At 36.7% G+C, this 26,761-nt stretch overlaps 1 protein-coding gene and 2 pseudogenes across 1 annotated transcript; all 3 read left to right on the forward strand.

Moving 5' to 3' along the window:
* Positions 1-530: 530 nt before the first annotated feature.
* LOC124977458 (olfactory receptor 11H6-like) lies at positions 531-1,472 on the forward strand (annotated as a pseudogene).
* An 11,145-nt stretch (positions 1,473-12,617) lies between these two features.
* On the forward strand, positions 12,618-13,586 carry LOC124976480 (olfactory receptor 11G2-like). The gene has a single exon (XM_047539347.1). The coding sequence runs from the start codon at positions 12,645-12,647 to the stop codon at positions 13,584-13,586; it is 942 nt and encodes a 313-aa protein (XP_047395303.1). The 5' UTR covers positions 12,618-12,644.
* A 4,830-nt stretch (positions 13,587-18,416) lies between these two features.
* Positions 18,417-18,749, forward strand: LOC124970759 (golgin subfamily A member 7-like; annotated as a pseudogene).
* The last annotated feature ends 8,012 nt before the right edge of the window (positions 18,750-26,761 follow it).

Raw genomic sequence — 26,761 nt, forward strand, 5'->3', positions numbered from 1 at the left:
TATCCCATTTTGAAGATACACGTAATTATTACTAGAAGTCTCATATTTCATTCTATGGACACCAACATGTAACTTTATTACCTCCCTACACAAGTTGAATTCACTCTCATTAACCTTCTCCAGCAGCTTATTGCTAAAGACACTGTTTTTGACTATGAGAACATTCAGAAATACAAATGAAATAGAATGCAAGAATCCAGTGTATGGGGCTAGAGATGTAGGTCAGTGGTAGAGCACTTTCCCAGATGCACAAGGCCATGAATTCAATCCCCAGCACTGCAAAATATAGAAATAAAATTAAATAAAAGAATCCAAAGTCTGATCATAAAAGCATTCTCACAGAGTTTGACAGTCTTCCACAGTGTAGTTAACAGTATTATCTTCATCAGTTTATTTAATAGAACAACAGAGACTAAGGAACTCATGATGTAAAAAGAAAAAAAAAAAAAGCAACATCCCTGAGGATCAAAGGTTTAGGAAATGAGGTTATATGTGACATTGCCATTTTTCTTCTCTGCCCTTAGGAAGCCATGAATGCATCAGGAGCCAACATGGTGACTGAATTCATACTCCTGAGTTTTTCCTGCTCCAGAGAGATCCAGGTCCTCCTCTTCATCCTGTTCCTTGTGTCCTACATCCTGACACTGATGGGAAATGGGGCCATTGTCTGTGCAGTGAAGCTGGACCATAAGCTCCACACCCCTATGTACCTCCTGCTAGCCAACTTCTCATTCCTGGAAATCTGTTACATCAACACCACTGTCCCAAATATGTTACGAAACTTCCTGTCTGAGACCAAAACCATCTCTTTCACAGCCTGCTTCCTGCAGTTCTACTTCTTCTTCTCCTTGGGCACCAACGAGACCTTCCTATTGCCCCTTATGGCTTTTGACCGATACTTGGCCATCTGTCGGCCTCTGCACTATCCCACCATCATGAACAATCGTCTCTGCACAGTCTTGGTGGTCCTCTGCTGGGTGACAGCCTTCCTCTGCTATCCAGTGCCTATCTATTTTATCACTCAACTTCCCCTTTTGTGGTCCCAATACCATTGACCACTTTGTGACCCCGGCCCTCTTCTGGCCCTGTCCTGTGTTCCTGCCCCTGGAATTGAGCTTTCCTGTTCCTTGTTGAGTTCAATCATTATCTTCATCACTCTCTTCTTCATCCTCGCATCCTACACCCTGGTCCTCAGAGCAGTGTTCCGTGTCCCCTCAGCTGCTGGAAGACGCAAGGCTTTCTCCACCTGTGGGTCTCACCTAGTTGTGGTGTCTCTCTTCTATGCAACACTCATGGCGATGTACATCAGCCCAAACTCTGGAAGTCCAGCTGGGACACAGAAGATTGTAACCTTGATCTACTCCTCAGTGACCCCACTTATAAACCCACTCATCTACAGTCTCCGGAACAAAGACATGAAGGCAGCCTTGAGAAAAATTAGGATACTCACAAAAATTAGTCAAAATTCATGAGAGCTCATGAGTGGATCATGTTTTCTCCCCATTTGCTTTCCCCCATTTACATCTGCGGGTGACAAACGTGGCTTTATCCATTTGCATTTAGAGACAAAGTCTCAAATTTTTCCATTTCTGACTGTCAAGTGATGGACTAGAACATGCTAATTAAAATACATATTGCCTTCAAATCAAGATTTGGTAGAAGGTAATTTAAATTAAAGGAATTCAATGCCTCTATTTTTTCATATTTTTATTAGTCCATTATTGTTGTACATAATGATGGTATTTGTTGTTTCATATTCATAAATGTGCACAACAGAACAATACACTTTGATCAATATCATTCCTCCAATTTCCCTCCACTTCTCTCTCCCCCCTTGTCCCTTTCTTATACCATACTCATCTCCCTTTGATTTTAATGAGATTGCCCCCAACACACATACACCTTTATTTTCCTTATTACTCTCTATCTTCCACATAAGAGAAGCAACATATAACCCTTGACCTTCTAAGTTCAGTTTATTTTACTCAACATGTTTTTAATTTCATCTATTTTCCTGCAGACAACATCACTTTATTTTTCTTTTTGTTTGAATAAAATTCCTTTGTGTATCTATACCACATTTTCTTTATTCATTCACAATTGACAGACACCTATGCTGGTTCCATAATTTGTCTATTGTGAATTGTGCTGCTAGGAAGATGTATATGCTTGTATTTCTACAGTAAGCTGACTTTAATTCTTTAGGATAAATACCAAGAAGCAGTATAACTGGATTATGTGATAGTCCCATTCCCAGTCTTTTGAAGAACCTCCACACTGGTTTCCATAGTGGTTGAACTGATTTGTAATCCCACCAACAGTGTAAATGTGTCCCTTTTTCTCAACAAACTCTCCAGCATTTATTATTGTTTGTGTTTTTGATGGCTGCCATTCTGACTGATGTGACATGAAATTTCAGTGTAGTTTTTCTTTGTATTCCCCTAATTGCTAATTATGTTGAACAGTTTTTTCACATATTTGTTTGCCATTTGTATTTCTTCTTGTGAGAAGTATCTGTTTAGTTCTTCTGACCATTTATTAATTGGGTTATTTGGTTTTTTGTTGTTAAGTATTTTGAGTTCTTTATATATTCTAGATTACTCTTCTTTCAGAAAAGTACCAAGCAAGGATTTTCTCCCATTCTGTAGGTTCTCTCTTCACTTTCTAATTGTTTCCTTTGCTGTTCAGACTTTTTTAAGTTGATGCCATCCCATTTATGTACTCTTGGAATTATTTCCTGACAGTAGGTGTAGAATTGAGAAAAGTCAGTGCCTGTGCCTACATATTGGAGTGTTCACTCTACATTTTCTTCTAGGAGTTGCATAGTTTCTGGTCTAATTACAAGGTCTTTGAACCATTTAGAGTTGAATTTTGTCTATGGTGAGAGATAAGGATCTAGTCTCATTCTTCTACATAAGGATAACCAGTTTCCCACGACCATTTGTTAAAATGGCTGTCTTTTACCCAATATATGTTTTTGCACCTTTGTAAAAGATCAGATGACTATATCACTGCAGATTTGTCTGTGTCTTCTCTTATGTTCTTTTCAACTGTTTTTTTTTTTATGCCAGTATCATACAGTTTTCATTATTCTACTTCTGTGATATCATTTGAAGTCAGGTATTGTAACGACTCAGGCATTTTTTTGGCTTAGAATTGCTTTGGTTAGTCTGGGTCTTTTATTCCTCCTGATGATTTTTAGGACTGTTTTTCTGAGTTCTATAAAGAAGCCATGGGTATTTTTTCATATTTTTTTATTTATTCTTTTTAGTGTTACATGACAGTAAAATGTATTTTGACATATCAAACATACATAGAGTATAACTTTTCACTTTTGTGGTTGTTCATGATGTGGAGTTATACTGGTCATGTATTCACATGTGAACATAGAAAAGTTAAGTCCAATTCATTTTATTGTCTTGCCTATTCCCTTCCCACCTCCCTTCCCTTCTTTCCCCTTTGCTAATCCAATGAACTCCTATTCTTCCCTCCCCACCCTCAACCCCAGTTTATTGTGAGTTAGCATCCACATATCAGAGAAAATATTTGGTCTTTGGTTTTTTGGAATTGGCTTATTTCATTTAGCATGATAGTCTCCAGTTCCATCCATTTGCTGGCAATTGCCATAATTTCATTCTTCTTTGTGTCTGAGTAATATTCCATTGTGTATATGTACCACATTTTCTTCATCCATTCATCTGTTGGAGGGCACCTAGGTTGGTTCCACAGTTTAGCTACTGTGAATAGAGCTACTATGAACATTGATGTGGCCACATCCCTATAGTATGCTGATTTTAAGTCCTTTGGGTATATGTCAAGGAGTGGGATAACTGAGTCAAATGGTGGTTTTCATTCCAAGTTTTCTGAGTAATATCTATATTGCTTTCCATAATGGTTGCACCAATCTGCAATCCCTCCACATCCTCGCCAACACTTATTATTATTTTTATTCTTGATATTTCCCATTGTGACTGGAATGAGATGGAATCTAAGTGTAGTTTTAACTTGCATTTCTCTAGTCGCTAGTGATGTTGAACATTTTTTTTATTTATTTATCAACAATTTGTATTTCTTCTGTGAAGTACCTATTCAGTTCCTTTGCATTTTTCAATTGTTTTTTTGTTTGTTTGTTTGTTTTTGCTTTTTGTTTTTTTTTGGTGTTAAGTTTTTTGAGTTCTTTATATCTCCTGGAGAATAATGCTGTGTCTGAGGTGCAGGTGGCAAAGATTCTCTCCCATTCTGTAGGCTCCCTCTTCATATTCTTGATTGTTTCCTTTGCTGTGAAGAAGCTTTGTAGTTTGATACAATCCCACTTATTGATTCTTGATTTTGCTTCTTGTACTTTAAAAGTCTTGTTGAGGAATTTGGTTCCTAAGACAACATAATGGAGATTGGGGCTTACTTTTTCTTCTAGTAGGTACAGGGTCTCTGTTCTATGCCTATGTCCTTGATCCACTTCGAGTTGAGTTATGTGCAGGTGGGAGACAGGGTTCAGTTTCATTTTATTACATATGGATTTCCAGTTTTCCCAGCACCATTTGTTGAAGAGCCTGTCTTTTTACCAATGTGTGTTTATGGCTCCTTTGTCTAGTATGAAGTAACTGTATTTATGTGGGTTTGTCTTTGAGTCTTCCATTTTGTACCATTGATCTATCTGTCTGTTTTGGTGCCAATACCATGCCTTTTTTTTTTTACTATAGCTCTGTAAAATAATTGAAGTAAGGTCTGGTATTGTGAAGCATCCTGCTTCACTTTTCTTGCTAAGGATTACTTTGGCTATTTTGGGCCTCTTATTTTTTCAAATGAATTTCATGAGTGCTTTTTCTATTTCTATAAAGAATGTCATTGGAATTTTTTAATTTTTATTTGTTCTTTTTAGGTATGCATGACAGTAGAATGTATTTTGACACATCAAATGGAAAATAACTTTCCATTCTTGTGGTTGTACATGATGTGGAGTTACACTGGTCAAGGATTCATATATGAACATAGAAAGGTTATGTCCAATTCATTCTACTGTCTTTCCTATTCCCCTCCCTCTTCCCTTCCCTTCATTTCCCTTTGACATCATTGGAATTTTAACAGAAATTGCATTAAATCTACATAGCACTTTTGGTAGTATGGTCATATTAATTCTGCCTATCCAAAAACATGGGAGATCTTTCCATCTTCTTTCTTTAGTGTTCTGTAGTTTTCATTGTAGAAGTCTTTCTCTTTTATTAGATTGATTCCCAAGGTTTTTTTTTTTTTAAGGCTATTGTGAATGGGATAGTTTTCCTAATTTCTCTTTCAATGGATTTGTTATTGGTGTATAGGAATGCAATTGATTTTAATGAATCAATTTTAAATTCTGTTACTTTGCCGAATTTGTTTGAGTTCTTGACATTTTCTGGTGGAGTCGTTTTGAGTCTTCTAAATATAAAATCATGTCTTTGGCAAATAGGGATAGTTTTAGCTCTTCTTTTTTTCCTATTCATATCCCTTTAATTTTATTCTTTTGTCTAATTGCTCTGGTTAGAGTTTCAAGGACTATGTTGAATAGAAGAGGTGAATGAGGGCATCCCTGTCTTGTTCCAGTTATTAAAGGGAATGCTTTCAATTATTCTCTATTTAGAATGATGTTGGCCTTGGGTTTAACATATATACCTTTTACAATTTTGAGGTATGTTCCTACTATCCCTAGTTTTTCTGGTGTTTTGAACATGAATTGACACTATATTTTGTATGACCATCTTTTTAAATTAAATTTATTTTAAAAGTTGCAAGTTTATACATATTTAATGGGTACCATGTAAAGCTTCAATATATGCCTATGTTGTATAGTATTTAAATAAGATTAAAATATTTATCTCCTCAGATATATAGCATTTATTTACAATGGAAATGTTCAAAATCCTTTCTTTTAGCTTTTTAAAATGTCCAGACATGCTCATTATCTCTAATCACCCTACTGTGCAATGATGCACCAGAACTTCTAGCTCCTAACTGTAACTCATCAACCTTTGATCAACCTTCCCCCTTCTTTATCTCACCCTAGTCTCCACTGCCCATGGTACCCTCCATTTGATTCTCAATGTCTATGAGATCAATGGTTTTAGATTTCCATATTAGTGAGATCACATGGTCCTGTGTCTCCTGACCTGGATCAATCCACTTAACATAATGATCTCCAGTTCCATCTATGCTCTTACAAATAACAAGACTTCTTTTTATGGCTGAATAATATTCCATTATACCTATATACTACATTTTATTTATTCATTCATCCACTGATAGTTACTTAGGTTATTTTCATTTCTTGGCTATTATGAATCATGATGCACATTTATTTCACTTCCCTTGAATATATGGAACTTGGAGGACATTATGTAAGTGAAATCAACCATGCACAGAGAGAAAAATATGGCCTGGTCTCTCTTATATGTGGCTTCTGAATTGGATGGAACACATAGGCAGTAGAACAGTGGTTGCCAGAGGTGGTGGGCATGCAGTGATGGGCACACACAGGACAAAGGTATACACTGCAGTCATGAAGGATGAATAAGTCCAGAGACTGATGTACACCATGAAGCCTAGCTAATAACATTTTATCATCTGATGGAAATTTTCTGAGAGAATAGATTTGAAGTATTCTGGAGACACATATAAAAGTAACTATGTAGGATGATGAGTGTGTTCTTTGGCTTGACTGTAGTTGTCATTTAACTCTGTATGTGTACATAAAAATGAGTTGCACACCTCAAATATATACAAGGGAAAAAAGACAACAAACAACCTAATTTAAAATGTGCAAAAGATTTGAAGAGACATTCAATGGAAGATTAACAGATAGCAAACAAGTAAATAAAAACATGGTCAATATCATAAGTCATTAAGGAAATATAGAGTAGAACCACAATGAGATACTGGTACAGACACATGAGGAAGACTAAAATCAAAAGGGACTGACCATACAAGTGTGGATGATGATATGAAGGAATTGGGAGTTCACATAGACTGCTGCTGGGAATTTCAAGTGGTACAACAACTTTGGAAACAGTTTGGAATTTTCTTTCAAAATGAAGCATGCATTTAACAATTGATAAAGCATTTCATCCCAAGTTCTTTACCCAAGTCAAAGAAAGAAAATGTCATACGAAGATTTGTACACAAAAGTTGCTAGTAGGTTTACTTATAATAACCAAAAACTGGAAACAATTCAAACATTCATCAGATCCCTTGATTGAGGTTGTAACCTGTGAGATTGTATGCTCAACAAGAGAATAGCACAGCCTAGCTGTGAGCATCAGACCAGCTGAAATAGTTCTGAGTCTCCTCTGTGAATGTCAGATCAGGTATGGGTATCTGGGAATGCTTTTTCCCTCACCTAAGATTTAAGATGTAAGATTTTCCTTGGCCACGTGGTAGGCACACTTAGGGGAGTTACAGACGGTATTATTCCTAGGTTGGTTAATCAATCTATCAAGTTATTTATCGATAGTTCATTCCAACTGTGAGAAGTTTGAAGTAAACAAAAGATACTATATTTTAATGTTTAAAAAACAACCAAAAAATATAGAAATTAAGGCATGCCCCAAGGGAAGAAAATAACAAGCACAGAGCTGTCTCTCAACACTCTTCTCCTTTGAGAACCAATATATGGATCCTTAAGGATCAGGAGAAACAGACTAACTTACTGCCTGACGGTTGCTTATTAACCCTCTGCCCTTCAGTCAACTAAATCAAGGATACACATCACAGTCACCACCTTGTCTCTCCTCCTGGTTATGGCTAAAAAGACCATCACTGCTCTCAAAGAAAATAAAAAGGAAACTTCTGAGAAGCTTCAGTTTGGGATTCTCTCTGCTGATACAGGTAATAACATGATAGAGTGTTTAGAAGAGTAAAAAGACATTCATATAGTTTCAGAATCTTGTAGTCTTAACCCACAGTTCTCTTTGAATTTACTGTGGTCATACACAGACTACCAATATTTCTTACACTCTTTTTTATCTTTTTTGTCAATACTGGGGATTAAACCCAGGAGTGTTCATCTGAACTATATCCCAGCCCCTTTTTTATTTTATTTTTGGGACAGGGTCTCACTAAGTTGCCCAGGTTGACCTTCAACTTACCATCCTTCTGCCTCAGCCCTCCCAGTAGCTGGAATTTCAGTTGTGTACCAGTGAGCCTGACTTTTTAAACCCTTACTGGTCAGACACTGGCCAAGGTACTTCACCACACATTTTCTCTTTCAGAATATTTATGATAGTACTTTTAAAAGTCACAGTTTTGCCCTCTTTTGTTGGTGCATTGCAATTATACATTATTTTGGGATTCATCATGCCGTATTCACACACACATAACATAATTTGATCAACCTCATTCCTCACTACCTTCCCTGTCCCTTCTTCTCATCCCTTCCCCTCACTGCTTGCTCTACTCTACTGATCTCCCTTCTATTCACATTACTGAATTATTATTTTAATTAGTGCATTAAAATTTTAAATGTACATATGTGTGTGTGTGTATGTGCAGATTCATTGTGATATATTTGTACATGAATACAATTATGCCCATTTTATACCTAAAGATATTAAGCATTAACTTCCTGTAACTGGTAAAGAAAGTTCTTGACATTAAATTCAGGGATTTTTCTATTAGACACAGTTGTCCATCATTTACCATCAATCTGGACAATCTTGCTTTTTAAAGATATTTTCTAGAAACTGATTACCCAGAGTCACAGATGTGGTCGTCCCCTCGCTGAATTCGTGCAAACTAGCTAGAGGAGGGAACTGCAATGCCATAAGTCTTTTCTGGACTGACTTTAGACTGGGGGCACAGGGTCAGGTACCAAGACTTCCACTGTCCTGAACCTTGAGGGAAAATTACAATATCCAGGATTTGCCTTCCTCAAACACTATGATACAACCTGTCTCAGGCATACCTGTTTCAACTTTTCTGAGTTTGATTAATTTAAGGAGTACTTGAAACACGCCCCCCCCAAAAAAAGCAATTGCTCTTGTTAGTCAAAAAATCCATGTAGCCTGGGTCCATAAATGCAATATTGTATCTGTGTTCACAGAACCCTCTAGAGCTGATGCACAGTGAATCAGCTAGACATTTTTGTTTTATTTTATTGTTTTGTTTTGTCTTGTCCTGCTGTGCTTTTCTTCAGTGCTGGAAATGCAACCCAGGTTGTCTCACATACTAGGCAAGTGCTGTACCACTGAGCTACATGCTCAGCATAGACTTTTTTGTTTTAGGATGGTTTGTTTTCTTGACAACTCCAGCTCCGACTTGTGGCAGGTAAATATCATAGTTTCTTCTGCACAGAGAGGATAAGTAATAAAAGGTGAGGAGCAATGCAGTCTGGCTAACTATAAAATAGTATTGGCCCACCCAGAATGGTTTACACATTTTCCCTGTTCTCTAAACAGTTGTGCAAGACTTTCTGGCATGAAACTACTCTGAAAGAGTTAATAGAGTGATAATCTGAATTTAGGACAAGGCAGTGGGAAAAAAAAAGAGAAGTGCAGAAGTCATATTTTATCAACAGAAGCAGCAAGTATCACTAACGAATTGGATGTGAGGGGCCAGAAAAAGAAACAATAAAATAGGGTCTATGGGGGCTAAAATGTAGGTCAGTGGTAGAGTGCTTGCCTAGCATGTGCAAGGCCCTAAGCTCAAGCCACAATACTGCAAAAACAAAGAAATAAAAAAAAATAGACCACAGGGGTAAAGTTCTTGAACATTAACAAAACCATTCAGTGCTGAAAATAATTTTAAATAATTAGAAAAGTGATTATCTCAAAACATTACCATTTAGAAACATCCTGAAAAACACCTTGATTCAAATGCTCAATCATAATTAGTAATTTTATTTTGCAAAGAACTGATTTTTCCTTTAGTCAATACTTAACCTATAGATCAAAAAACAGATTTTTTAAACTTTATGTAATTTAAAATCCATAAATCACCTTTATCTGTTATAGTAAATTTTCTCTCAAATCACTCCTTTCATTTATTAGCAGTTAAAAGGACTCTCATGGCTCCAACATTTATTAATGACCTCATTCAAAACTAAGATTTTTGATTAAATAGCTACTTTAAACTTGCCTTCTTAATATTTTCATTCTAAAATGGAATAATTAATGCAAAAATTTATTAGATATTTTTACATCTGGTTTAAATTCACCTTCAAAAGAAATGAGTATTTGAGATCTTGAAACCTAATCTTAGTCCTAGTCATATGTCCTTAAAATCAGAGTCAAAGAGAACTTAGAAAATGTAAGTTTTTAATACAAGGAACAGGAACATGCTCTTTCCACAAAAGGACTGAGGCAATATACATTAAGACATGAACCAGCAGCATCTTGGAAAATTTTATTGGACACATGAGTGTACCTGTCATGGAAGTCAGATAAAATCTAGAACTACATCTAGGAAAGGAACACTTTTTCAAGCATATTATAAGTTCTAAAATATTAATCAGTCTTCTAGTCTCCTTCCAAATAACAATACACTGTAATCAACAGACTTTCCCATCACCACCTGCGATTTGTCCAGGGAAATCTTACTGGTTTTCAATATTCCAAGTAGATTATTGTCAGACTCCTTGGATAACTATGCAAACTTTCAAGATGACTGACTGATTAATAGATGATATATTCCAGAAAAGTGGAAAATATATATTTTTCATGTTTCTTCTGCATGTGTCATTTATAAAGGATTGTTGTTATTTTTTATAAAGTTATTATGCAGAAGTATAATTATCCTAGTTACTCTACCTGGAGGTGCTCTTAAGCTGTGGTTGAGAGAAGAAAAAAAAATGTCTCTTCCTTTCAAGTTAAAATTTCCTTAAATTAAATCAATAATGATAGTTTCCACATTTGGTATAAATGGGATAAGAAACAATGGACTCTGCAAATTTACCTTCTCAACCCAGAAAATAAAAAAATCTGTTTCAACAAGAAGAAATTAAGGCTGATTCTGTCCCTCTGCTACACCTGCCACCCAGGGCCGGAGAACTCTTTTAAGAAGAGTGAGAGGCATCTGCTTCCTAAAATTAATTTGAGTGTTTTACTCCTGAAATTGGTAGACTGCAAATAGCATAAATCAACAAGCTAGTTAACTATTGCAAAGAAACAAGTGATTCCAAATAGTCCCAAATGTCCCCTCTTCCACAGTCAAATAATTTGAATCAGTTTTACTTCGAATAGATATATTTCTTTGGGAACTGAAAGACTGCATTTATTCACTCATTTTATGAATAATTATTGGAAATTCTCTAGGTGTAAAGCATTCAGTTAATTACCAGTCACTTCTAATAAAGTAACTTCTCAGGAAAATTGACATTAAGCCCATGGCAAAGTGATATTTAAATCTTGCTGCACAGGAAGATGTTCCTGAGTGAACCAATTCAAAGAACTCTTGGTAGAGGCATATAGGAAAAGAAACAGGTACAGTAAGGAAATACCTGGTTTAAATCATAGGGCTGATCACAAGGCTCATGAAAATGGATAATGAACTTCCCAGAGTGGCTGAAAATTTTATTCTGCATTCAACTGTTCTCCTAACCCAGGGTTGGTAACTGTTTTCTTTATCATTCCTGTAATAGTTTCTCTTGACAATGGAGCAGTTTTGATGGAACCACCTACTCCTAAAGAAATACTGCCAGGGAGAGAGTGTTCCCCATGGCCACTAGAAGAAAGAAAAGGAGAGAAGTTGTTAAAATGCAGTTCAGTCTACATGACATTCCCCAGGCTCTCACATAGACCTGAGCATTAGAGGAGAACATGGACAATCTAATCTCTGATGTACTGCCACTCTGATGAGAGTGGAGAACAGTGCAATAATCAATGGACAACTGTGTACCTTAATCTACCAGAGTAGAAGGCACGCTGTCCCTACACAAGTGCATTTACAAGTGAACCAGGAAAGATGAACTATATGGCAAAAGTAACATCGCTCCTTAAGACTCAAATCATAACAATAACTGGAAATAAAGCTTTCAACAGTGGAATGATTATATAAGTGGTTGCTTATTCATACAATGTAATTGTATAGTGCAGTGAAAATGGACCACCTGCACAAACATGTAACAACATGAATTTCACAAACTTACTGACAAACGAAAGAAACAGCCCAAAGTCCAAAAGTGCAGTTTCATTTGTGCAAAGTATAAAAACAGGGAAAAAAACAAGAACATTGTTTAGGAGTACATACTTAGTTTATAAATTATACAGAAAAACAAGGAAGCAACCACCATAAGGAAAGAAGAGTGTCAAAACTGGAGCAGAGAAGCAGAGATATTGATTGACATGGAGCATGAGGGGAGAGTTCAGGTATAAGTGATGTGCTATTTCTTGACCTCAGTGGTAGTCGCAGTGGTGTTTTCTTTATAATAACTTATTAAGCTATATATTTATATACTATGCATGTTTCCATACATTTAAGTAAAGAAAACTCTGTCTATCCAGTGATACCCACTAACTTCTAATGTCATTAAACAGGACAATATTTCAGGATTAGAGAAAAAGCTGTCTATTGCTGTATAAATGTTTATTGCATTTCTGAAGATGAATAAAAAACATCTGGGTTGTTATTTGTCTCTGCACTGTTGTTTGGTAATTGCAGGTGCTTTTACAGCTCACAGACACATGAAATCCTTCAGCTCCCCCAGCAACTCCAGCACCATCACTGGCTTCATCCTCCTGGGCTTCCCTGGGCCCAGGGAGGAGCAGATCCTCCTCTTTGTGCTCTTCTCCACTGTCTACCTCCTGACCCTCATGGGCAATGGTTCCATCATCTGTGCTGTGCACTGGGATCAGAGACTCCACACCCCCATGTACCTCCTGCTGGCCAACTTCTCCTTCTTGGAGATCTGGTATGTCACCTCCACGGTCCCCAACATGCTGGCCAACTTCCTGTCTGACACCAAGGCCATCTCCTTCTCTGGGTGCTTCCTCCAGTTCTATTTCTTCTTCTCCTTGGGCTCTGCAGAATGCTTTTTCCTGGCAGTTATGGCATTTGATCGGTACCTGGCCATCTGCAGGCCCCTACACTACCCTACTCTTATGACTGGGCGTCTCTGCAACATCCTCGTGGCCACCTGCTGGGCACTTGGTTTCCTCTGGTTCCTGATTCCAATCATTGTCATTTCCCAGATGTCCTTCTGTGGATCCAGGATTATTGACCACTTCCTGTGTGATCCAGGTCCTCTGTTAGCCCTTACATGTTCCAGAAACCCTGTTATAGAGTTGACAAGCTCCACCTTAAGCTCCCTACTTTTATTTATCCCCTTTCTCTTCATCATGGGGTCTTATGTCCTCGTCCTCAAAGCTGTATTGAAGGTCCCATCAGCAGCTGGAAAAAGAAAGGCCTTCTCCACCTGTGGGTCTCACCTGGCTGTGGTCTCACTCTTCTATGGCTCAGTAATGGTTATGTATGTGAGTCCAACATCTGAGCATGAAGCTGGGATGCAGAAGATTGTGACTCTGTTTTATTCTGTCTTTACTCCTCTCATTAATCCTGTCATATATAGTCTGAGGAACACTGATATGAAATGTGCAATGAAGAAATTACTGGGGATATTACCTTAAGAGTCTGTTTAAAAGATTGTGATTCTGATTTCATCTACTTTTTTATTTATTTATTTTTTATTGTAAACAAATGGGATACAACATGTTTCTCTGTTTGTACATGAAGTAGAGGCATACCATTTGTGTAATCATACATTTACATAGGGTAATGGTGTTTGATTCATTCTGTTATTTTTTTCCTTCCCCCCACCCCTCCCACCCTTCTTTTCCCTCTATACAGTCCCTCCTTCCTCCATTCTTGCCTCCCTCCCACCCCCCATTATGTATCATCATTCACTTATCAGTGAGATCATTCGCCCTTTGGTTTTTTGAGATTGGCTTTTCTCACTTAGTATGATTTTATCTTCTCTTTAAAAAGAAAATTAACTGATGTCATTCAGAAAATTGTTCATATTGGTTTTTTACATATTTTATTTATTTATTTATTATTTGATTTATTTATTTTTTATTTTATTCATTTTACTTATTTATGTATTTTTAATTTCTTTATTATTTTCTAGAATGTGTGGGCTACCAGTTTTCTGAAATATGTACAAATTTTACAAATGATAAAGTCATCAATTTAAAAAATTTAGTCAAACTCATTGGGGAAATAAAATTAAAAACAAATCTGTCAACACAGAAAACTTCCAGTTTTTTTATTGAAAAAGCAATAAACCAGAATTCAGTATTCAGCATGGACAATCCAATAAATTGATTGACAACTTGGAAGTTAGCCCACCAGAGTCAGGCTCCTTCCCTCCCACAGAAACTTGGAAATGGAAGCTGTGTCTTCCTTGATGATTACATGTCAAAGACACCCTCCCAGGTCCTTGAGAAAGACATAAATTGGCATAGTTTCTAGAGAGGACATTTTCCAGATATCTATCAAATTAAATGGAGTTCCCTTTCAAGTGCAATTTCACTCTTAGATATTTATCTTACAGTGTATAAACACAAGAAAAGTGGCACACATGCAAGAATATTGACTGCTGTTTCTAAGAGCAAATAATTGGAACCATCTAAATTCCCATTAATTAAGGATTAATTAGGTGAATTATTGAATACCCATGAAACAGAAAACTATAAAACTTTTAAATGAGGCTCTGTACATGTGAAAATTATCCCCAAGACAAATTGTTAAAAGAAAAGCAAGATGAAGGAAATCTTTATCCTGGGCTCCTTAATGAAGAAAGACTATACAGATATGCATGTATTTATGTTCATAATGCATAACATGTTCTTGCAGAAAAAAGAGAGAGATAGAAGAAGTGGGGCACGGTGGCACATATTGGTAACCAGGACTTGAGAGGCTGAGGCAGGACGATTTCAAGTTCAAAACCAGCCTCAGAAACTTAGCAAGACCCTCCCTTAAAAAAAAATTTGAAAACAGGTTGGGATGTGTCTCAGTAGTTGAACACCCCTGGTTTCAAACCCCGGTACCAAAAAAAAAAAAAAAAGAAAGGAGGTTGAGGGAGGAGGAGAAACTAGTAACAATGATTACTTTGAGGAAAGAGACACATTTTCACTATATATGCTTTTATATTTTTTAGATTTCTTTTATGTGCAATTAATTGCATTGAAACATACATTAAAATAGCATTTAATGTAAGAATTTTTAAAAAGCTTCTAGAACTGTACCATTATAAAATTAAAACCAGAGAAACATTTCTTCAAAATTGTTTGAGAAACCAGGAACAGGGCTGATTATTGATAGAAAATGAAAAAATAAGAAATCTGGTGAAATCTTGGTGTCATCTCACTCAAGTTCTCTGTGTTGGGACAAAGGGAAAATGTTTTCCTCCTCTGATGACCCATAAGAATAAGTAAACTATGAAAAATTGAAAGTGGCTTTTTTCTTATAATTTTTATGTTATCTTCCTCCATGGTCACTTAGTCATTTTTAAAAAATAGACATATTCAATGTTCTAGGCATGAGATAGTGATTAAATCATTTATTTATGATTTATAAGTGAATTTATGAATGAATAAGACACTAGCTCCTTCCCTGTGGGGCTCATAAACCCATGGTAGATAAAGCAAGTTGCTCTACAAACAAAGAATTACAGTTGCTGTGGAGCAAGTAGAAGAATAGCACAAATAAAAGCCCGGAGTACTAAGGGGTGACAATGCATATAGCTGGTCACTCTCCATGTACCAATATATCACAATACACAAAATAGAAGTGTTCCCAGAATGTGTCCACATGGCGGTGTGTCCAACATGATTCACAATTGACCACTGATTTATTAATGGATATCCTTCATCAGAACAATAAGGCTCTGAAATGTAACAGATTACCAGTTCAACAAATAGATACAGGTACACAGGTAGATGTAAAGAGAAATAGGGTGCAATAAGAAAATATGTCATTTGGTATCCCAATATAAAAACTAATCTTCAAAGGATATCAAAGTGCAAATATTATGCTGATATTTAAAGCATTGTACTCAGAACTTATTTTCCTCTGAGCCAGAATCACATCATTTGAACTGTACCTTGTGTATTTAACCTGATTTTTATGGATTCAATATTTAACTTTCTTTTTTAACTCAAGGGACATGCTGACACCTTCTGTTTAAGGAACACTTATGCACTAGTTTTTTTGCCCACAATAAAAAAAAATAGCTTGCTCTTTTCTCATTATAAAAATCATAAATATTAGGCTGGGGTTGTGGCTCAGTGGTAAAACCCTTGCCTGGCATGCATGAGTCACTGGGTTTGACCCTCAGCACCACATAAAAATGAATAAGTAAAATAAAGGTGCTATGACCATCTACAACTAAAAAAAAATTTTAAAAATCAGTGGGACACTGTACAGACTGTTCTAGTAATTCCTTTGTTTATTCCCTGCTATTCCCCACCACCATCACTTTTTCCTTCAGTCTATTTCTTACTCCACTACCTTCCATCTTTGCTAGATAAACAACACTGATAACCCAGGATGTACTTATACTTAATATAAGTGCATGCTTATACTCCATGCTTCTAATTATATATAAATATTTATTATCATATATTCGGGGGTTTGGGTTGTTTGTCTTATAAAAATCAAATCATGCTACATAGACTTCTCCCCATCTTGCTTTTGCATTTAACCTTACAATATGCAAATCCCTCCAAGGTAAGATTAAGTATACAAAATAGTTTTGCTTTTAAAATAGACCAAAGATGGATAATAAACAAAATCAGGGTCTTTCAACAAAGCATGACAAACTGGAAAGGAAGTAGAACAGAGGGAAGAAGACCAAAAATAAAGTGTCTCGGTTACCAAAAATAAAAAGAAGAAAAGAAAAACTGGCTAGCATATGGAAGACTGTACAAGCAACTTTAAAAAATCATAGTAACTATGCCAGCCAGCTCACAATGTGCTGAAGTTCAACTTGCTCTTCAGTCATTCAAGAATTGTGCAACCTCAAACAACTAATTTAAACCTCTAGACCTCAGTTTCCTTCCCTACAAAAAGAAACAGAACATCTGCCCTATCTAAATCATGGATAATCAAATATGATTAACTCCTACACAAACAGCAACTTGAATCATCGTAATTATACAATATTGCCTTATATTAAGCAAAAATTAGAGGGACTCAGTCAACTTTTAAGTCACTTCTTATTAGACTTGTACATCTAGTGTGGGCTGTTTAATCAATCTCCTAAACCAATCACTTTAAAGATAAATTCCTGGGAGAAAAAAAAGGACAATACAGAAAAGATATTTCAGCTGCTAGTGTGGTAATTTGCCACCAGAATTTGATTTTCAGAACTGTTTCTAATTTATCCAGAGAGATGTTAATTCACCTTTGTTTAATCTTATTTCCATTTAAATATTTTATCAACTTAGTTAAATAACTAATTTAAATGACTTAATCAAGTTTAGTTCAAAGTATTTACCAAGTATGTACAAGGTTCTGAGTTCAACCCCAGAACTGAAAAAACAAAAAGTAAATAATCAGGAAACTAGAGAGACCGTTAATAAGTCACTAAATTCACCACTTTGATATCACATTAACATATCAAAAACATTTGAATAACTTGGTTCTGATACTTCTCTGGGCTCCTTCCATAGCCATATTATTTGTCTAATAGCCGTCCTGGGACATCCATCAGCAGTTAATGTCATTCACTCAGCCTGGGGTAGGAAGGGAGGATGTCTCCACACACCCTGCTCTAACTAGCCCTTGACCACATGGCTAATCAGAGAACCTATTCACCAAATGTTGCTAGAGGAGAGAGAGAAGAAGAAGGGAGTTGGAAAGGTCATCAAAAACTGAATATTTCAAAATACTCAGGAGTTAGAGCCTCATTTCACTTCAGCTTGGTGTAAGTGAGACTAAAGATAGCGGCTCTTCAGGCACTCCATTGTCAGCTGAGTGTTCTCCCAACTTAAGAATATTTGCACATGAACACCTGGGGCACCTCACTAACTCCCACACCATCACTTGCTCCACCATTCCTCTTGCCTACAGAGGTGTAAATCCTCCTCTTTGTCCCCTTTTCTATTATCCACCTCCTGAGAGTCATCGGTACTGGTTCATCTGTGTCGTCCACTGGGATCAGAGACTCCACTGTTCCATGTAAGCCCTGCCTGCCAACTTCTCTTTCCTACGTATCTGCTCTCAGGGTTGGTGTTTCCAGGGTCAAACAGGAATGTGGGGGCCACAGGGCCTGGGCAGGGCAGTAGCTGAAGGCCAGCCGTGACACGCACAAAGGGGACCGGTGAGGAGGTCCGAGGGTGGTGGTACATCCAAGGGGCTTGTAAGCAGGAGTCCTGGGCTCCTGCTGGAAATCTGACCATGGCGCATCCTCACCACCCTCCCAGAACTCACAGCTGGGTGGTCCTGACCTCGCCATGAGGATGCTGCAGGCGCTGGTGTCCTGGAAGGCTTTCATTCAAGGAGACAACAGCAGTGGCACATACTGCCACTTCCAGATTGAGTTCCCGTATAGCTGGAAAACCAGATTGATAGGTAGCAGTTTGAAGAAACAGTTCAAATTCTAATACAATCTTCTTATGCATGGAAATTCATTATGAGAAGGTTCTAAGGTCTCTAAATATATTCAAGAACAGAATGAGAAGATATATTCTCCTCATGGCTTCCTCCTGAAAGACCCTACTGAAAGAGGATTTCGAGTCTTTGAAATTAGTGTTTATGAAGACAGAGGTATAAGCTTTGGAAGATAAACCATAAAATTAAAGATCCCACTTCCAGCTGGGACACTCATCTACCCACTGGCTGATCACACAGTGTCCCTACCTCCTCTCCAGAGCATCAATCCTTTGTGTTGACTGCCCGAGCCACAGTGTCAATTACGTCAAGTACTAACTTTCCCAAAATTCCACATCTGGAGCATCCTCTAGTAGCTCAGCAATCACTTTGGGTCTCCATATTGTGTAGGACTCTGTAATCTTTTGATTACTAGCATTTCTTTTTTTATTATTCAAAGTGATTTAATAAAATATGCAGTTGGTCAGCCCAACACAATGTTTATTTATTATCTGTCACCAGTACCATTAATTCTCTTCATTTCTTTGGTCAGTTTTCCAGGTGACTTTAGACTTCAATAAGTCATATCTCAGCCTGTATGCAGTCTTATTCCCCAAATTAATAAAAAGTCTTTTCTCCAGGTGAGAGGTAGATAATGGTGGTTATGCTAATGCATTTTCCAGATTTCAAAGAACTATCAGTTTTGCCATGATTTAAATTCTAAGATTGATTTCTGTTGTTGTTTCTCAAAGCAAAGCTCATTGAAAAATAATTGATAATGTTATTTGTTTTATTATAAGTTATATGTAATTAAAGTAGTACTTAATGCAATTTCCAGTATTTCTCTTTGGAGACTTTTATGCTATTATTGAATTACCTTGAATGTTGGAAAGATGTGGTATGTGTTACTTGCTCATTACACAAATAAGTACAATAAAGTGGTTGCCAAATCATCAAATACATATGTCCCTACTGTTTCCCTGAATGTGCAATAAGCAAGTATAATAAATATTTTATGGTTTTGTTATATTACTTAGGAGGAAAAATTGATAGGAATGAGACTTTATGTTACTAATTTTTAAACCTACAGACCACCTTATCATTCATAGATTCCTCATACACATTATTCAGCACACAGAAATCATAATTGGTTCAAGTAAGTTAAGTGACTTTAAAGTTAAACTCCAAAGTCTGAGTCAGTATTTCTAGCTATTATTTTGCCTGCATATTCCTAGTGTTTGTTTGGAGAAAGTTAAGAAATATATTAGGAGAGAATGAAGCAGTTAAAAGTTTTACTTTCAGAGATAGTGTAGGTGCTAACACAGATTTAATCTTTCAAATGTAATTTATTTTCTGGATTTGGTAGTTATTTTTAAAAATCCCATAAGTCTGTGTGATATTTTACTCGTAATCCTTTGATGCCCAGCACAGTGGTGCATGCCTGAAATTCCAGAGACTCAGGACGCTGATGCAGGAGGATTTCAAGTTCAAAGCCAGCCTCAGCAACTTAATGAGGTCCTAAGCAAATTAGCAAAACCCTGTCTCTAAAAAATATTTTTTAAAGTGGCTGACGATGCGGCTCAGTGGTTAAGGGCTCCTGGCTTCAATACCCAGTACAAAAAGAAAAAGAAGAAAACTACTTAATTAGCCTGTTCCAGCCTGACAGTCTGCCTTTTAAATCCCTTGCTGTAACTTTACTAAAATATTAACACATTAGTAAAACTCTTCTTAAACAAAAATAAATAAATAAATATCTGCCATCCCCTCCACTGTACCTAAAATGCTTACAATTTCTTCATTTTGACCAAGTTCATGCCTGACATCAGCTGTTTGACCACTTTCTTCCTCCTGGCAATTACGGCATTGGATGGTGGCTTTGCTGCCGTCACAGTCCCTTACAACTACTACTATGCCAAGTTATTAATCATTTGATAAATATTTGGTTTTTGTTCATTTCTGATCTTACATCAGTACCTTCTACAAAAAGCCTTTGGGAAACTCCCAGTTTACTCACCAGGACTTCTGCTGGCTCTCACCTGATCCCCAGCACCAGTGATAAGATTCATCTGCTCGCCCCTGAATTATAAGCTGTTATGATTCCCTTCCTCCACATCAGGGACCTTAGGTTTTGATTCTGGGAGCTTTATTAGGGGTTCATTAAGCAGATGTGCAACAAAAGACTTGCTTCTGTGACTCCAACTTGGCATTGGCTTTATTCTTTTATGATAATGATGATATATGTGAGGCTATCTTCATGGCATGAATATGGAATCTAATAGGCATTGTAATTTTCAACATTTCATTTCTAAACTAGTGTACAACCTTAGGAATAAAGAGACAAGAGATGCATGAAGAAATTATCATAACATAAAATTCATGTCTTATAAAAGAAACTCATACTATGACTGAGTCATTCCATAATCTTTCCTTTTCCTATACCTGCTCCCTTCCCTCCATTCCCCATTGTCAATTCTGCTGCACTTCTATTCTTCCCTTCACCCCCACCTCCTTATTGTGGGTTAGCTTCCACATATCAGAGAAAACATTTGACTTTTGGTTTAGGGGGACTGGCTTATTTCACTTAGTATGATATTCTCCAGACCCATTCATAATTTTATTCTTCTTTATGGCTGAGTCATATTCCATTGTGTATATGTACCACATTTTCTTCATTCATTCATCTGTTGAAGGGCACCTAGGCTGGTTTCATAGCTTCACTATTGTGAATTGAGCTGCTATAAACATTGATGTACTATGCTGATTTTCAGTCCTTTGGGTATATGCCAAGGAGTGGGATAACTAGGTCAAAGTTGGTTCCATTCCAAAATTTCTGAGGACTTTCCATACTGCTTTCCAAAGTGGTTGCACCAATTTGCAGTCCCACCAGCGATGTATGAGTATGCCCTTTCCCCACATCCTGACCAACATTTATTGTTACTTGTATTCTTCATCATTACCATTCTGACTGGAGTGAGATGAAATCTCAGTGGTTTTAATTTGCATTTCTCTAATTGCTAGTGATGTTGAACATTTTTTTCATATATTTGTTGACCATTCATATTTTTTCTTCTGTGAAGTATGTGTTCAATTCCTTTGCCCATTTATCATTTGGGTTATTTGGGAGGTTTTTGGTTTTAAGTTTTTTGAGTTCTTTATATATCCTGGAGATTAATACTCTGAGGTACAGGTAGCAAAGATTTTCTCCCATTCTGTAGGCTCTCTCTTCATGCTCTTGATTGCTTCCTTTGCTGTGAAGAAGCTTTTTAGTTTGATGCCATCCCATTTATTGATTATTGATTTTACTTCTTATGCTTTCAGAGTTGTGTTAAGGAAGTCAGTTCCTGAGTCGATATGTTGGAGTGTTGGGCTTATATTTTCTCCTAGTACGTGCAAGGTTTCTGATCTAATACCTAGGTCTTTGATCCTGTGTCCACTTTGAGCTGAGTTTTATTCAGGGTGAAAGATAGGGGTTAAATTTCATTCCACTGCACATGGATTTCCAGTTTTCCCAGCACCATTTGTTGAAGAGCCTATCTTTTCTTCAATGTATGCTATTGGCACCTTTGTCTAGTATGAGATAACTGTATTTTTGTGGGTTTGTCTCTGTGTCCTCTATTCTGTTCCATTGGGTTTTTTGCTTGTTTTGGTGCCGATACCATGCTGTTTTTGTTACGATAGCTCTACAGTTTAATTTTAGGTTTGGTGTTGTGATGCCTCCTGCTTTACTTTTTTTCACTAAGGATTGTTTTGACTATTCTGGGTCTCTTATTTTTCCAAATGAATTTTATGACTACTTTTTCTATTTTCATGAAAAAGTTATCAGAGTTTTGATGGAAATTGCATTGAATCTGTATAGTGCTTTTGGTAGTATGGTGATTTTGACAATATTGATTCTGCTTATCCAAGAACATGGGAGGCCTTTCCATCTTCTAAGGCCAGTCTCAATTTCTTTCTTTAGTGTTCTGTAATTTTCATTGTAGACATCTTTCTCCTCTTTTGTTAGATTGATTCCCAACTCTTTTATTTCTTTTAGAGGCTATTGTGAATGAGATGGTTTTCTTAATTTCTCGTTCAGCTGATTTGTCATTGGAATATAGAAATGCAATTATTTATGAGTTTTAATTTTACTACTTTGCTGAATTCACTTATAAGTTTTACAATTTTTCTGGTAGAGTTTTTTGAGTATTCTAAATATAGAATCATGTTGTCAGCAAATAGAGCTAGTTTTAGCTCTTCTTTTCCTATTCATATTCCTTTTATTCTATGCTTTTGCCTTTTGCTCTGGCTAGAGAATTCTAAGACTAGGTTGAATAGAAGTGGTCAAGGTGGGCATCCCTATCTTGTTCCTGTTTGTAGAGGGAATGCTTTCAATTTTTCTCCATTTAGAATGATGTTGGCCTTGGGACAAATTGGCCACTTTTTAAATCAAATGAGCCTTCAAAGGTTAGTACATTTTTGAAAATAAGAAGGTTCTAAAGTATATGTCTAAAAGCAAAATCATTATTTTTTATAGAATTCTATGGATATCTTTTTATAGAACTCCATGGATAAGAATTTTCATCAAAGTTAAACTTTATAGGTGGACACATACCTTTATTTTATTTTTATGTGGTGCTGAGGATCAAACCCAGGGCCTCACGTGTGCCAGGTGAGCACTCTACCACTGAACCACAACCCCAGTCCCAAAGTCAAACTTCCATATTTTGAAAACTAAAGTAACTGCCTCGTAGTACAAATAAATAATAGAATGGAATAAGAACCATTGAACTTTAAATGGCAAGTACTTATCAGACTCTATACATGACTTTTAAACATTTTTTTCCTAGAGAAAAATTAAAAATTGTTTTCAGTATCTGATCTGAGCTCATGAGATGAGCATTGAGTCGAATGGCTGGAGTCTGTAAGCCCACAATAAACAAAAAGAAAAACAGAAGTTAGTTACACCCTGATCTTTGCCTGTGATTACTAACACTAGTGTGTTATGGTATACAAATGTCTTGAACTTTGTCTTTAAAAGTAGCTCACTAGAAATATAAATGAATAAGAATAATACTATGTGAATAGAATATTATCAACTCTTCTGAAGGTTTGGTTATCATTGATGCTGTTTTGTAACCTTTTTATGACAAGTTTCCCCTGCAAGGGATATTCTTTTACATAATCATTACCAGAAATATAAATTCAAGCCATAGGATTATTGAAAGTTGATTGACTTCTACAATAATAAATGGTGAATAGATGCCTGAGTCTACAGAATATACTATTGACCACACTATGCACCTGTTCATAATATCAATGATTTCCCAAATCTAATAAGAGGAACCAGAAGTGTTTGGAAAGACAAAAGAAGAAAAACAAGTATAGAAACACATGGATATTCTTGCATAGAATTAATTTCTAAGCCTCTCACACCTGAATTCAGCTCTTTGGGTTATCACTCCACAGAGGTGGAGTGTCCTTTCAAAATAAGGGTGATCTTTCATGCCTTTCACAAGGTGAAATGATTCACTCAACAAATACGTGACTGGAATTTTGTGTGTGCCTAAATGTGGCTAGAGCATAGGATGAAAGCACAGGAAATTCTGAGGCAAGACTTTCAAAATAGGACAGTGTTGCTGTGTGGCAGGGGCCTCCCTACCCAGGATCAGGACTCTGAGTGTAATGCAATGGACTGAGGGAATCATGATGTTTAAGATAAAAATTCCTTCAAGGATTATGAAGGGACAAACTATGAGTCATACTTTAAAAACTGCACTTTTGTTGGGGAAGAAGAAAACTTGAAGCCCAATGGCAGCTTCTCTGTACCCTGCTGCAGAGTGGCCCTGCTATGGCCCCTCAAGTACCTTCAGGTGTGATAAGTGTCCCAAGAGAGGAGGTTTCCTCAGTAGAACTGTTGTGACTCAGAAGCTCTAACTGAAAGAAGAGAAAGGAAGATCATCGAGCAGGCCATGGTGGTCTGAGAAGGGTGTGATTCCTGTTGTAAACACACAGACCAATTGGCTGAGGTCCCTTACTCCCCAGTTCATCTCCTCTTCCTGCTAAGGATGGAAGATACATCCTCAGAACCCACAACTGAAATCAACTCATCAGAAGGCCAAAAAATAAATTCCTGCAATACAGACACCTTCCCTGTATTTTGTTTGACATTGAGCATATGATAGGTATTCTGAAGAGATTCGGTGAGTGATTGACAGATCTATTGATGGCATCACTGGCCACCTCTGAGAGATTAAACCCAATAAAATAGGTATTACTTCATCCCTCACTAGGGAACTATCAAAGCAGAAAGGAAGGCACAAGGGTCTCCAAAGAAGAATGGAAGTTGTCAAGGGAATAACTAGTAGAGAGCTGTCTCTTGGTACTGTTCTTCTAGAAGCAGTAAATGAATTCTCAAGGAGCAAAAGTCAGGCTCTGCTTATAATCCCAGGATCCTACAACAAATATATTCACTGATTCTTCATCCCAACCTATTTTCACACCTTCTCCCCAGCTGTTTATTACAAAGATAACTACCCCATTCCCAGAAAAACCTGCAAGAAGCTGATTGAGAAGTTTCACTTGGGATTCTCTTTTCTGCTTCAGGAAAGAAGGTAGTGTAGTATTAAATGAGAGAAAATATTAAAATATAACTGGAGAATCTATACCTCTGAAAAAACAGTCTCCTGCTAACTCTACCATAGTTTTCCACAAAGCATCTACTGTTCATTGTATGTCAGATACTGACAAAGTGTTTCTACCTTGTCAATTCTCTATCTCATTCAGCGCTCATCATGACAACCCTTTGGGAAGGCATCATTATTTCCACTATACATTTGAGGAAACTATGTAGCAAGAAATAATTGGTTTGTAGAATTGCTATCATTAGGCAAGGTAAATGCTGAAATCCAAATTCCAGGGCTCCGTCTTCCAATCCAGCACTGCTTCTAGTGTATCACAGCTGCCTACCACTTGCCATCAGTGGGTGACACTTATTGTCAAAGGAGTTCAAGAAAGAGCTTATACAATGGGACAGACAGCTGGATAGCACCGACTGGATATCAAGCATTTGACAAATATTACTTATTTAATCCTCAAAATACCATATTTAATCAATGCTTTTACTCTCTCCACTTTCCAGAAGAGGAAACCAAAGCATTCAAAGGTTAAAAATTTGCCTAACATGTACAGCGGAAGAGGTGGAGGCAGGATTCACTCCTAGAAGAGATGGTCAAGCTCCACGGCATGTCATCTCCAGGCCAGGTAGGACAAAGGTTCTGCTGATATGCTTATTGTCTGGACTGGTTGCTGAGAGAGATTAACTAGTAATACCAAGACTTCCACACCACCCTAGTCCCTAGGTCTGAGCTTCAGAAAAGAAGAAAGTATCAGTGAAAATTACCCAGATTGTTAAATTATCATCCAGAAATTGGCATGCATAGATGGACTTTGCACACACTACCTGGGCCACATCACCCTCTGCAGCCAACTCAGGAGGAACCTGTCAATTCACACTGTGACCTGTTAACCCAACATCTGCTTTCTATTCTTAGGTTGAAAGAGAATTATCCTGAATAGTGTACCTTCATACGTAATTCCTACAATGTTCACCAAATGTTTCCTTCCCATAATTATACATCACTTCTAGATTTGCAAGTCTAGCTGTTCTGTGTGGTCTGGAAAATCCCACATAAACACCTTAGAGGTGAATAATATTAAGAATTATATAGTACAACTCCATTTTACATTTAAGAAACTAATACACACCAACATGTTTAAAAACTATGTTAGTTCCATAAAGCAAGTTTGTTGTTTGATTTTTTTAAATGCCACTCTTCTACCCCATTGCCCATAATTTAGCAGTTGGAGAAATAATAAGCTAAAATGGAATGTTTTTCACTACTAAGAACATTCTATCTCTTGTAACCACCTTTCAGATGAATTCTATGAAATTTCTATCAGCACTCTGTTAACTTCAGAAAATACAGACTTCGTAAATTACACATTCTTGAAACTTTTACTCATCTTTTTTGTTTGCTATTAGGTTCACATGTTATAAAAATACTTTTCATATAAATTATATTATTTTAAGACTTGGAACATATTTTTGCAAAATATCTTTGATTAATATGTATTTAAAGGATTTTATTATATTCCTTATTATACATGCATTTTCCAAGGCTTCTATGATAAACATATGTTATTGTAAGAAAAATACTTTTAATAAAAAGAG

Source organism: Sciurus carolinensis, chromosome 2, assembly GCF_902686445.1.
Source record: "Sciurus carolinensis chromosome 2, mSciCar1.2, whole genome shotgun sequence".
Classification (NCBI taxonomy): Eukaryota; Metazoa; Chordata; class Mammalia; order Rodentia; family Sciuridae; genus Sciurus; species Sciurus carolinensis.